This window comes from Mesoplodon densirostris, chromosome 15 (genome assembly GCF_025265405.1).
Source record: "Mesoplodon densirostris isolate mMesDen1 chromosome 15, mMesDen1 primary haplotype, whole genome shotgun sequence".
In the NCBI taxonomy this organism is placed as follows: domain Eukaryota; kingdom Metazoa; phylum Chordata; class Mammalia; order Artiodactyla; family Ziphiidae; genus Mesoplodon; species Mesoplodon densirostris.
In genome coordinates this window covers 37,870,478-37,883,674 of record NC_082675.1, presented here as the reverse complement: position 1 = coordinate 37,883,674, position 13,197 = coordinate 37,870,478, and the positions used below count along the sequence as shown (strand labels likewise).

Below are 13,197 nucleotides of genomic sequence, written 5' to 3'. Positions count from 1 at the left end.
CCCTCCGAGCTCCCTGGAGCCACCCCGGTGACGGGGCAGACCCCAGGGGAGAGGAAGGCAGCGTTCCGCACCCCACGTGAGGGACGGGGACAGGGAGGAAAATAATCAGGAGAAGCAAACACTTTGCAAGGTTTTGTCTGTTAGTCTGACAGCAGGTACGGGTAGAGAGGGCTCCCGGGCAGGGCTACCGCCCTGTGTTCCGTGTGGCCACGTGAAGAGACCCACGCTGGCGCCGGTGGTCACGCGGAACCAGCCAGACAAGATCAGCCGGAACGCGCTGATTTCGAAGCTTTGTGTTCATTTCGCCCTTGGTCCCTTCTCGATCGGCTTCCCAACGTCTTTCCCCCGGAGCTTAAGGCCGATGGCTCTCTCGATTTGGCCCAGAACCTGGTTGTTAGAAATGGCCCGGCCCCTCTCACGGTCAGCGACGACCTGTGGCTTTTCGTTGATTTTCGTCGCCAGGTCCTTCTGCGTCAGCCCTTTGCTCTGCCGGCCCTGCGGGATCACCTTGCCCACCTCCAGGGTCACCCAGTCGTGGTGCAGCTCCTCAGTCCCCAGGTCCAGCTTGGCTGTGTTCTTGGTGATCCAATGCTGTTTGTTCTGGCCGGCAGCCCATTTCTTGGAAGCCTCCACATATTCTCCTCCTCTCTGAGCTGCTAGAGAGGAGGACTTGGACTTGGCCTGGGCGGCCATGGGGCCCTTTTTGGGCCAGTCACTCTCAGCCACGGTGGGGCAGGCGGGGCAGGTGGTCCATCCGGTGGCTCCGAGGCAGCTGCTCGAGGTCCGGCGACGCGATGTCCCCTTGTCGCTCGGCTGCTTCCAGCGCCCGCCGCGGCCCCACCCCCTAAATCTATATTTTTAAATTAACCCTAATTGTAGGGTGACCAACTGTCCCAGCTGACCTGAGACAGAAGATTTCTCAGGCTGAAGGGTTTCAGTGCTAAAACCAGGACAGTCCCAGGCAAACCAGGATGGTTGGTCACCCTACCCGATGGCTTGATGTATATCATTAGATAGAGTATCTGGATTCTTTCATGCCTCAAAAATCTACATGGCTTGCCTGACTCTGGACAGTCAGCAAGCTTTTATTCATTGCCTGCTGGGGGCCAGGATCTGGAGATGATGTTGTACAATTAGTAGACAAGCATCCCTAATTGAAATATTTTGTGTGTCTCACGCCCTGTGTCTTATGCTGATAGCCCCACATGGATACAACTATTTTCAGGTTCGTGTTGCTTTTGGAGCTATTAGACTGAACTCAGCAAAGCAAGATGACCAAAAGTAGCCTTTCCAGTGGATTCTGTCTTGGTTGTGCTATTGTCATCTAAGTTAGATATGACATCAAGAAACGTATAAAAACAGTTCCATGTGAAAGCAAATTAAAATGGGCCAAAGATAGATTGTAAACAGCTTGCCTGCCTTCCCGCCTACTTTCCTATAAATATTAAGTTAAATATAGTATATGCCCTAACATTGTAATTCACTTCCACGAGGATTTATTGGATGATTATCCTGGGTCAAGCCCTGTGCTAGGTTCTGGGACTACAAGAACGAATGAGAAATGGTCCTGCCCTCAGGAACCTTCCATCTAATGGGGAGAGAAACATGTGTCACTTGGTCTCTATTTGCCACTGTCTCCCCCAGATCCATTCTCTCCCTCTCTCTGCCTTGCTCTACGCCTCAAGGATTGATCTCTATGAGCTGCATCTCTGGGGCTGTCTTGCTCTGTGGCTTCTGGTTGAGTTCAGCCAATGGGAGGCATTGTTTTGGCTTGAAGCTCTGGCCATTGCTCTGTGATTGTAATTCTCTCCTCCAAGCCTCCAGCATTTGCAGGGCTCCCTTAGCCAATAATCAATTTCCTTACCTCTGCCCGCTTCTGTGAATAGTCCCTTCGTAAAGTTAGTTTCATGATTTCATCTGAGTGTGCCTTCTGTTTCCTGTACAAACCCTGACTGATTCAATAGGTAAATAAACTACTGAATTAAAGGAGGTAAGTGAAGTAATAGAGGTATATACACAAGTAGAATGGTGTGATACAGGAGGGCATGCTCAAGAATGCCCAGAGAGTGGGAATGAGTGGGTGCTTCTTGATCTGAACACTGAAGGATAAATAAGTGGGAGAAAGACCTGGAAGGGGCAATGTCTAGCATGTAGAGAAAACTAACCAGGATGTATTCATGCAACTGTTAGCAGGTTAGGGCAGCTGGAGCACTAAGTATAGGGGAAGGCAGCAGAGGGAGATAGTGTGGAGAAATAGACTGGGTTCAGGACATGTAAGGATGTTAAGCAATTCTGTTCATTGCACACGCATACTGCCTGCCTCTCTCTCTCTCTCTGCCAAACACTGTTCTAGGCACTGGAGATTCATTAGACCATAAAACAACAATCCCTGCTCTTAGGGGTTCTAAAACAGGGCAGCAGTAGAGATGTAAAAGAGGGGAAAAATATTGTAAAGGAAATCAAAAAGGAGGACAATGCCCAGGACAGTGCAGACAAATCTGAGATATTTTTATTAATTTTTAATTTTGAAATAAGTATAGATTCCCAGGAGGTTACAAGGAAATGTATAGAGAAACCCCATGTACACTTCACCCAGCCTCCTGCAATGTTCACATCTTATACAATTATAGTAAAATATCAAAACAAAGAAATTGTCATTAATATAATCACAGTGTTTTCAGATCTCATCAGTTATATACACACTCGTGTGTATGTGTAGTATCGCCACCATAATCAACATGCTCAAGCCATCATATTACCTCTTGATAACCACATCTATCTGCCATCCCTAACCCCTGAAAACTACTAATCTGTTCTTCATCTCTATAATTATGGTATTCATGAATGTTACATAAATGGAATCAGGTATCATGGATCCTTTGGGGACTGGCTTTTTTCACTCAGCATAATTTGCTTGTGGCTCATCTAAGTTGTGTGTATAAATATTTCACTCCTTTTTTTTTGCTGAGGAGTATTCCATGGATGTACCAGTGTTTGTTCAACCCCCTGAACCCACCAAAGCACATGTGGGTAGTTTCCAGTGTGGGGTTATGATGAACAAAACTGCTGTGAAGAATTGTATACAGCCTAGGTACTTTTTGAGTGAATGAATGAGACAAAATGAATAGAATGCAGTGACCAGCTGTAGGGGATGAAGCCTGACATTGTTAGTAAAAAATGAGCCCCAAAGCACGTGCAGCCACCAAGTACTACAAAAAGGGTTTATTTTGTTTCATATATGTATGTGTCTTATACATATGTATACATATACTTTATTAATAATCGGATGGTATCTTTTAAAATAAAACAATTTAAGATAAGCAAACGGTGAATTTAAAACTCTAAAGTAAAACTTGACAACATATTTATGTTGCCAAGAGATAACAGCTCTCAGTACAATCATTTTAAATATTTAACTAAATTTTGAATGATCTTTGTTGTGATCTGCCATTTTAAAAATTCTGATGTTTTACAAATTCTGTTTTGTTAGTTGCTTGAGCTCCTATTCTGCAATGTGCTATTATTATTATGCATGATTGTATCCATGCTCCTGAAAGAGTTTTAAAATTAATTCTAATTTGAAGAAAGAACATTCTACCCATAGAAAGTTCAAAAATAAAAATGCTGAAGGACACATTTCAGGAAAACACACATGGTATTTTACATCACCTATTTTAGAATAATTCCAGAATAGTTTCTTTTACTTTTGTTTTTTTTTATTCTACTTTTTAATGAATTTACACATAACCCAAAATGTTCCCTATTTTTTTTGCCTTCCAGAATCACAATTTCCTTCAATACTCAAATAAGGATAATTCATCCTGGCAAGTCTGTTGCCTCCTTTTGGATAAAAATCTGGCAATAACCCAAAGAACATTTGTAAGGGCTCCTGATCTATCTACAAGATACATGTATAATTTCTTTGCCCATTTTAATATTTTAGGTGTGTTGAATTCTTCTAAAAATTTGCAGTCAGTACCCAAGAAGAATTCTTTTTTTTCCATATAGAAAAGGTCCAGTTTGGACTTCCCTGGTGGCACAATGGTTAAGAATCCGCCTGCCAATGCAGGGGACATGGGTTTGGTCCCTGATCCGGGAAGATCCCACATGCCATGGAGCAACTAAGCCCGTGAGCCACAACTACTGAGCCTGCCCTGTAGAGCCTACGAGCCACAGCTACTGAGCTCATGCACCACAACTACTGAAGCCCACTCGCCCTAGAGCCCCTGCTCCACAACAAAGAGTAGCCCCTGCTCGCCGCAACTAGAGAAAGCCCACGCACAGCAACGAAGACCAAACGCAGCCAAAAAAAAAAAAAAAGTAAATGACCTTAAACAAAAAAGTCCAGTTTGCTCAGATAAACTCAACAAGCCAGGTGATATATTCTATTATTTATATGCTCCTGTTCGTATTTTATTATTTAATCTGGACTTGCAACTACTTAGGCAGTTATGTATCAGAAGGTGAGGCTGAAATGTACTATCCAAGTGATAGAATGATTTATTCCTCCACAGGTCATTGGTATAGGCTACAGTTGTTATCAAATACATATGGTATTTTACCTATCCTGTTGCCATGGAGATCAAGAACCAAATTAAAACACACTTGCCAGGGTCATAATAATGTAACCAGAATTTAAAGAAAAACTTGATTTGCAGTTATATGTAATTTTGCTTGTTTGCTCTGACTGTCTGTTGACTTCTACGTGCTTTAGCTTATCAATAATAATAAAGCTTCTCAAGCCATTAACTCACATGGGTCTTGACATTCCATGAGCCCAGATACAACATATCGTCTGGCAGTCTGCTTGGGCTGGCCGCTGGATTGAAGAAGAGAGAGAAGTCTGGGATAATTCCCAAATGTCTGGATCTGGTGACAGGGATCCCATGGTAAGGCAAGCTTGAGGAGAAAAAGCTGTATTAGGAACTGTTGAGTCTGAAATCCCTGTGGGCCATGCAGTCCGAGAGGCAGCCAGTAAAAGGCTGGCTATGAGTGTCTGAGGTTCCAGGTCACATCAGCCAAAGAGGGTGGCTTGGCACTTTCCCCAAGAAGAGAATCCTGGGGAATATAAACATCTAAGGCTGAGACAGAGGAAGAGGGTCAGGAAAAAGACCGAGCAGGTGTCTAACGTCTGATAAAGTGCCTGGCACACAGCCGGCACTCTGCAAATACTGTGAAAGAATACAGAACGCAGCCATGGGGATCTACAGCAGGATGGATGGGCAAACAGCCTCAGCTCACTCTTACCTGCAACTAGTCAGAAATGTGCCTGGGGCTTCCCTGGTGGCACAGTGGTTGAGAGTCTGCCTGCCGGTGCAGGGGACATGGGTTCGAGCCCTGGTCTGGGAAGATCCCACATGCCACGGAGCAACTGGGCCCGTGAGCCACAACTACTGAGCCTGCGCGTCTGGAGCCTGTGCTCCGCAAAAAGAGAGGCCACAACAGTGAGAGGTCTGCGCGCCGCGATGAAGAGTGGCACCCGCTTGCCTCAACTAGAGAAAGCCCTCGCATAGAAATGAAGACCCAACACAGCAAATCAGTCAATCAATCAATCAATAGAAATGCTGTAGAATTATTTAAAAAAAAAAAAAAAAGGAAAGAAATGTGCCTGGACCCAGAGGTTCATGTAACCTGTCGACCACGCTTCTCAGATCACTTCTGGTCAGTGCTGTGTCCACGTCACGTGCCCTTGGTCTCCCTTACATGTGCCTCTTCTCCATTTCTCTGGGGTCCTGGCTTGGTTCACCCCAGGGATCTCCTCCCAACTGCCTGTGTCATCACACCTTTGCAGGGGGAGCAGTATACATTGCCTCTCACAGCATAATTGCGGTTTGTTATTATCCTAAAAGACTCTCTTCCTGTGGAGGGGTTGGGATGGATGAGATAAAGGAGATTTTGAAGATGGAGAACCCAGTGAGACTAGGTGGAATTAAAAGAATGAAGGGGAAGGTGAACCCCATCCTGCTACGAATAAAAGGAACAGTCTGAGAAGTAAGAGGAGAACCCAGAGAGAATGGTTCAGTAATACGAAAGACCAGCTGCTTTAAAAAATAGTTGTGGGGGCTTCCCTGGTGGCACAGTGGTTGAGAGTCTGCCTGCCAATTCAGGGGACACGGGTTCGTGCCCCGGTCCTGGAAGATCCCGCATGCCACGGAGCGGCTGGGCCCGTGAGCCATGGCTGCTGAGCCTGCACATCCGGAGCCTATGCTCCGCAGTGGGAGAGGCCACAACAGTGAGAGGCCCACGTACCGCAAGGGAAGAAAAAAAAAAATAGTTGCGGGACTTCCCTGGTGGTGCAGTGGTTAAGAATCCGCCTGCCAATGCAGGGGACATGGGTTCGAGCCCTGGTCTGGGAGGATCCCACATGCCACGGAGCAACTAGGCCTGTGCGCCACAACTACTGAGCCTGCGCTCTGGAGCCCGCGAGCCACCACTATTGAAGCCCGTGCACCTAGAGCCCATGCTCTGCAACAAGAGAAGCCACCAGAATGAGAAGCCCGCACACAGCAATGAAGATCCAATGTAGCCAAAAATAAATAAATAAATTTATATATAAAAAAAAGTAGTTGCTAGTCAACTGTGCTAAATGCCACGTGGAGGACAAGAAAGAGGACAAAAAGTAAGCCGTGGATTTGGTGATCAGTAGCTCCGTGATGCGGTTAACAACAAAACTTCCCACTGGCAGAGAGAGTGAAATCCAGGCTGCAAGTCAGGAGTTGTGGGAAGTAAGGGAGGGCTACACGCCCCAAGCTTTCTCATCCGGGGCAGGGCATCGCTGGACATCCTTAGCGCATCACAACCCCAGCATCCCCCATGGTTCTTCTCCTTCCCTCAGCTCACAATCCAGTCCTGCTTCCAAAACATGTCCCAAGTCTGAACACTTCTCACTCCGCCCAAGGAGCCACCCTTGTGTGGCCATCTGTCGGGGTGATAGAAACTGCCTCCCCCCTGGTTTCCCTCCCACCTCACTGTCCCATAATCGGTCCTTCACAGCGGCCACAGTGGTCTGTCAAAACCAGTCAGTCAGACCATATCATTGCCCTTTGTAAATCCTCCACAGTGATCCCGTTATTAAAAATAATTGTTCATGTCTGACCCTGCCACACTACATGATCCGCACTTTCTGCCTCTTAGCATCCTACTTCCCCTTCCTCTCGCTGCCCTCTGCCACGTGCGCCTATTTTCAGTTCCTCAAACGTTCAGGGTTTGTTCCTGCCCTTGCACTTGCTATTCCATCTTTCAGGCAGGGCTTGCTTCTTGTGCATGGGTCCTGCACCCCCTGATCCCTACGGCCCCGTATTGGTTTAATGCTCTGCTGTTAGCATCTTGAAATTCTTCATTTTTGAACTGAGGGGCCTCACCTTTCCATTTTGCACTGGGCCCTGCTCTCAGGGATAGTGTTAGATAGACGTCCCCTCCTCAGAGAGGCCTCCCCTGGCCACCCAGCCTAAAGCTGCCCCCACTTTCCAAAACACAGGCAATCCCCTTATCCCGTTTTATTTTCTTTGTAACAGCTTTCACGCTCTGACACATTCTTGCTTAGGTACTTATTTGCATGGTGTCCACTTCCCTCCCCTTGGAATGTAACAGGAGCTCCTACAGGGCAGAGACCATCTATTCTGTCTCGCCCCAGCATCTGTAGGACCTCAGTGTGTGGAACACAAGGCTGCCCAACATACATTTGTTGATAAATGAGCTGTTCCAAGACTGAATTCCCTGGACGCAAGAGAAGAACCATGCTAGGTGTCATGGAAATTCTAGAATGCATTTGGTATTTATATACATCCTGATCAATAATTAAATTTTTGTGGTGCTGGTCTGTTCTGATAAATTCTGATTTCATGATGAGGTTAAATGGGATATAAATTCTTCATATTATATTCAAGGTTGATCTTTTTCATGAAAGGTTTTGAAGTCTGGATTCAATGCCTACTTTTGCTGCCTATGTTATATGAGCCTAAAACAATCATTTTAGTTTAGTCTGAATTTTTTAAAAGTGGTTGTTGGTCTGCCTTCCAATTACATTGTGCTCTGTGGCTCAATAAATCATTTTCGTTTGTATTAACTAATTTGACCTGTTCAGTAACTCTATACAAGAGATAAGGTGGCTGTGTTATTTTACAGATTGACTCAAACTGTGTTGAAGCTTGATGAGAATACATGAATAATAATCACAGATATTTAGAGCTGGGAGTAAGAGTTGAGATTATTTCTTCCAATAATTTCTCATTTTTAGCTGAGGACACAGAGAAATCCAGAGCCCACCACGAGGCAAGGATTTTGACAGAACCTGATTCTTAAATCAGTGAACTTTATACTTCACCATTGGTCCTCTCTGTTAGAGGTGGCCAACATTTGCCCAAAAAGAGTATTCACAGACTACTTCAAAATTTTGCTTTTTGATGTGAATTATATCTTTAATTTTATTAAATGAATGGCTGAATAGATGAAGATAAAGAAAGAAAGAAGAAGGGAAGAAAAGGAGGGAGGGAGGGAGGATGGAAGGAAACAGAGCTAGGGAAATTATTACTATTGTTACTGAACCAGGTTCATTTTGCCTGACACTCAGCAAGCCAAAACACTGAGTTGCCAAGTTTTGCAGCAAAGAGAAGGTTTATTCACAAGGCAGTCAAGTGAGGAGATAGGAGAACAAGTCTCATACCATCCTCCCCCTTTGGGGTGCAAAGGCCTTGGGGTATTTGGGAGATTAAGAATAAAGAAGCAGGATGGTCTGAGGGGTAAAGAACGTGGGGAGCATGAGGAAAGTGCTTGGGCAAAGGTGTGGTAATCATCATCGTTCTATGAAGGCCTCTGCACATTCAAAGCTGGAGGTGCGGGGCTTCCCTGGTGGCGCAGTGGTTGGGAGTCCACCTGCCGATGCAGGGGACATGGGTTCGTGCCCCGGTCCGGGAAGATCTCACATGCCGTGGAGCGGCTGGGCCCGTGAGCCATGGCCGCTGAGCCTGCGCGTCCAGAGCCTGTGCTCCGCAACGGGAGAGGCCACAACAGTGAGAAGCCCATGTACCACACACACACACAAAAAAAAAACTGGAGGTAAATAACATGGTCTGAGGGTGGAGTTTTTGGCCCTCTGGCATCAAAACGTCACTGACTGGACACTCACGCATGCCCAGTTGCAGGGTTGGTGGTCCTAACCAGTGTTAACCACTTCAGCTTGGTCCTATCCATCTCATCTCCAACTAGACACCGCTGACTCCAAGTCCCTGGAAAATAACTTGGACAAACATCTTATTGCTTCGGCTGCCTGCTGCTTGGAGGATGTGCAAGTCTTAAAATGACCTTGATTAGCGAAGGCAGGTAAAATGGATTTGACTAATAATTACCCACTCTTTAATTATAATCTACATAAGTCATTTATTTGGATCTTTATGCTCTTTTCTTTTACTTACTTCTCTTATGCATTCCCTCCTTGATTTTTTTTTTTTTTTTTGGTGGGAAGGGGAGGGACTTCTGCTGGAGTAACACTCCCTCCCAAGTGGGAGTGGGTTATCTGACACACGGGAGAATCCAAGTTATGGCGAAAGCATTAAGCCTTCGCTCTCTTTCCTCCCCTTTCCGACCTCACTGGTGCAAGACAGCAAATCCCAGCTTATCCACAGAACACATGCAGGGCTGCCGGGTTAGACAGCTCCAGGGACCACGGACATTGTATCCTGGAGTTGGGCTCCACAGAGGAAACAGCACAAGTGGCACAGGCTTTCTGGCCTGCTCTGTGCCAAGTAGTTACCCGAAGGGAAGCCCAGAGGTTGTCTGGCTATGTCAGTGGCAGGGTGGGCCGATCTGATCAGGGGTGACATAGTAGCAAGTCCATTATGGGCACACATCTAAGATGCTCTGTCCAAGCCTGAACTTATCAACAATAAACCTGACATTTTGAAGTCCATCTGTCTGACTTCTTTATTTCTCAGTTAATACCCTGTGCCTCTTTTTGTTGTCCTTCTTAATTAAGATGACCTTGCTTCTAGCTGTCCTTAGTTACTGACTAGCTATAATATTTTACAACCCACTTAAATCTTGAACGTAATGATGTCATAATTATGAAAGTAACCAGATTCACATGAAGTGTTGCCTAATCTTAAGAACAAAATGGCATCTGTGAAAACAGCTGAAACAATTAGAGGAAGAAAGTTTTTGAAAGCTTCAGGACTTTTTTTTTTTTTTTTTTTTGCAGTACGCTGGCCTCTCACTGTTGTGGCCTCTCCCGTTGCGGAGCACAGGCTCCAGACACGCAGTCTCAGTGGCCATGGCTCACTGGCCCAGTCACTCCGCGGCATGTGGGATCTTCCCGGACCGAGGCACGAACCTGTGTCCCCTGCATCGGCAGGCGGACTCTCAACCACTGTGCCACCAGGGAAGCCCTGCTTCAGGATATTTTAAAAGTGATTAGTACTAGTTAGCAATAAAGTTGTCTTCTCGGAAATTACACTTCAAGGGGGAACATGGAATACAGAAAAAATCTACCACTAGAGAATGAACCACCAGTCTCTCCTAAACATTGGTTCCACTTTCAACAAATGTGGGTTGTTGAAAAAGCACATGTAGATGCCAGCCAGGACTTCAAATGGGTCCAAACTTGGACAACAGCAAACTAACAAGAAAGGTTCTCAGGGTCAGAGTTTGAACTGATGCTGCACAATTTCCTATGATTGACTTTCCCAGAACTGTGCTCTCCTCTTCCTGAAAAAAATACCCAAAGTACTGCTTCTTCCTTTGACCAACCAATCACCTCTCAGGATAGGACACATCTGTTTGTAGGTGTGGATTGTAGTTGCTCAAAAATGATGTGAGGCTTCTTAAAATAATAATAGGTCATTTTGCTTTGAGCTGATCTGTTTTCCAACAGAGCTAAGAGGTTTTCCACTAAAACAGAGAATCAGGGCTTCCCTGGTGGCACAGTGGTTGAGAGTCTGGCTGCCGATGCAGGGGACACGGGTTTGTGCCCCGGTCCGGGAAGATCCCACATGCCGCGGAGCAGCTGGGCCCGTGAGCCATGGCCGCTGAGCCTGCGCGTCCAGAGCCTGTGCTCCGCAACGGGAGAGGCCACAACAGTGAGAGGCCTGCGTACCGGAAAAAAAAAAAAAAAACAGACAAAAAAACAACAACAGAGAATCAGCAGGTAGTCAAAACAGCTGAAATGGGGTGTAGGCAGGACTTCACGTGTGTCCTGTAATTGCCCATCCCTATGTCCAAGCAGAGCAGAGATAAACTCCAGACTGCAGGTTGCTTAGACACAAGGATCAACTTCTAAGGGCCCTGAAAGGCAGGTGAACCAGTTCAAAACAGTGTGACCTGCTTAGAAAATACTGAGCATCTAATAAGTATTGATTGGCTAATTCCTCAAAACTTGCAAAGGGGGCCCAAGACAATCTTGAGATTTCAGTAGCCAGAGAGACCCAGACAACACCTGGCTATGGTGACTCTCTAAATTGCTTTTAAATGAATCATTCGCTGAATTTTCAGTTCAGCTAATCAATTATCAAATTTAGTAAAATAGTCACTTATATGCTCAATGTTATCACTTTAGTTAAAATGTGTTTGCATATATTTTTTAAAATGCCAAACCACTATGTAAATAATCTTCAAAATATTTTTAAATTAATTTTTATTGGAGTATAGTTGATTTACAATGTTGTGTTAGTTTTTGCTGTACAGCAAAGTGAATCAGTTATACATATATGTATATCTACTCTTTTTTAGATTCTATTTCCATATAGGTCATTATAGAGTATTGAGTAGAGTTCCCTGTGCTATATAGTAGGTCCTTATTAGTTATCTCAAAATGTTTTAACTAAGCATTTACTTTATTTCATATTGTTGCTTATACTTTCAATGAAAGAAATTTGTTTGGCCTATAAAAGAATATACATAGAATAAATTTCAATTTTATTTATTTTATTATATGATTATTATTTTTTTTTTTTTGGCTGCGTCCAGTCTTAGTTGCAGCATGTGGGATCTTTCATTGCAGCAGGCAGGCTCTCTTGCTGTGGAATGCAAGCTCCAGAGCATGTGGGCTCAGTAGGTGTGGTGGACAGGCTTAGTTGCCCAACAAAGGATTGAACCTGCGTCCTCTGCATTGGAAGGCAGATTCTTGACCACTGGACCACCAGAGAAGTCCCATAAATTTCAAATTAAAAAATATATATATATATATATATTTTAAGGCTTTAATGAGTCCTATCAAAACATATTTGTGGGGACTTCCCTGACAATCCAGTGGTTAAGACTTCGCCTTCCAGGGGGTGTGGGTTCAATCCCTGATCAGGGAGCTAAGATCCCACATGCCTCGCGAGACATGCCTCGAGGCCAAAAAGCCAAAACATAAACAGAAGTAATATTGTAAAGAATTCAATAAAGACTTTAAAAATGATCCACATCAAAAAAATCTTAAAAAAAAAAATTTGTGTGTGCTCACTTCGGCAGCACATATAAATACTAAAATTGGAACGATACAGAGAAGATTAGCTTGGCCCCTGCACAAGGATGACATGCAAATTCATGAAGCATTCCATATTAAAAAAAAAAAATTTGTGTAAGATAAAGTAACTCAAGGTCATTGTTCCTGATCGTGTAGACAGCCCGCCCTCTAGTGTTTCTTTCTAAACCCTACCACATTTTAAACCATACTCAATCTCAAAATGCTAGGTTAATAGGATTAAGAACTAACTGTGTCATCAAATTAATAGAACAAGGCAAAATCCCTGACACAGACAAAAATTAAATCAGAGAAAAGTGAAGGTTCTTCCAGAAGCTGGTGACAGCCTCACTGGGGAGAGCCTGCAAAGTTGGTGGTAAATATATTAAAACTTCATTTGATAAATAGGGTCTTAATAGAAAGAGAATTAGTTCAAATGATAACCGTAGATATAAAATGTGATAGCTTTGTAACTACTAGTATTTTTAAAAGATATTCCAAATGTTGATTAAATAATGGAGTGGTTTTTTTTAAATAACAAATATACATAAAGCAGATAAATATCCCCTTTGGAAAGAATTAAGATAATCTAAGTTATTTTACAGATATAACTTTATGAAAGCATACATTTTTATTTGGAATGTTTGCAACTAATATTTATCAAATTAAATTTAAAAGGAAATTTATTATCTGAGAAGAAACAAATTTAACTGTGCATGATTCACACATCCTGATGGACTTTATAAGATGTATGAGAAAAA

At 44.1% G+C, this 13,197-nt stretch overlaps 1 protein-coding gene and 1 non-coding gene across 2 annotated transcripts; one reads left to right on the top strand and one right to left on the bottom strand.

Annotated features, from left to right (window-relative positions):
• Positions 1–297: 297 nt before the first annotated feature.
• Positions 298–7,369, bottom strand: LOC132502484 (endothelial differentiation-related factor 1-like). Its single transcript, XM_060118359.1, has 2 exons — positions 7,362–7,369; positions 298–850 (listed from the first exon to the last, which is right to left on the bottom strand). The coding sequence occupies exons 1-2, from the start codon at positions 7,367–7,369 to the stop codon at positions 298–300; spliced, it is 561 nt and encodes a 186-aa protein (XP_059974342.1).
• A 5,059-nt stretch (positions 7,370–12,428) lies between these two features.
• Positions 12,429–12,539, top strand: LOC132503346 (U6 spliceosomal RNA). Its single transcript, XR_009534592.1, has one exon. It is a non-coding gene; the product is annotated as a U6 spliceosomal RNA (small nuclear RNA).
• The last annotated feature ends 658 nt before the right edge of the window (positions 12,540–13,197 follow it).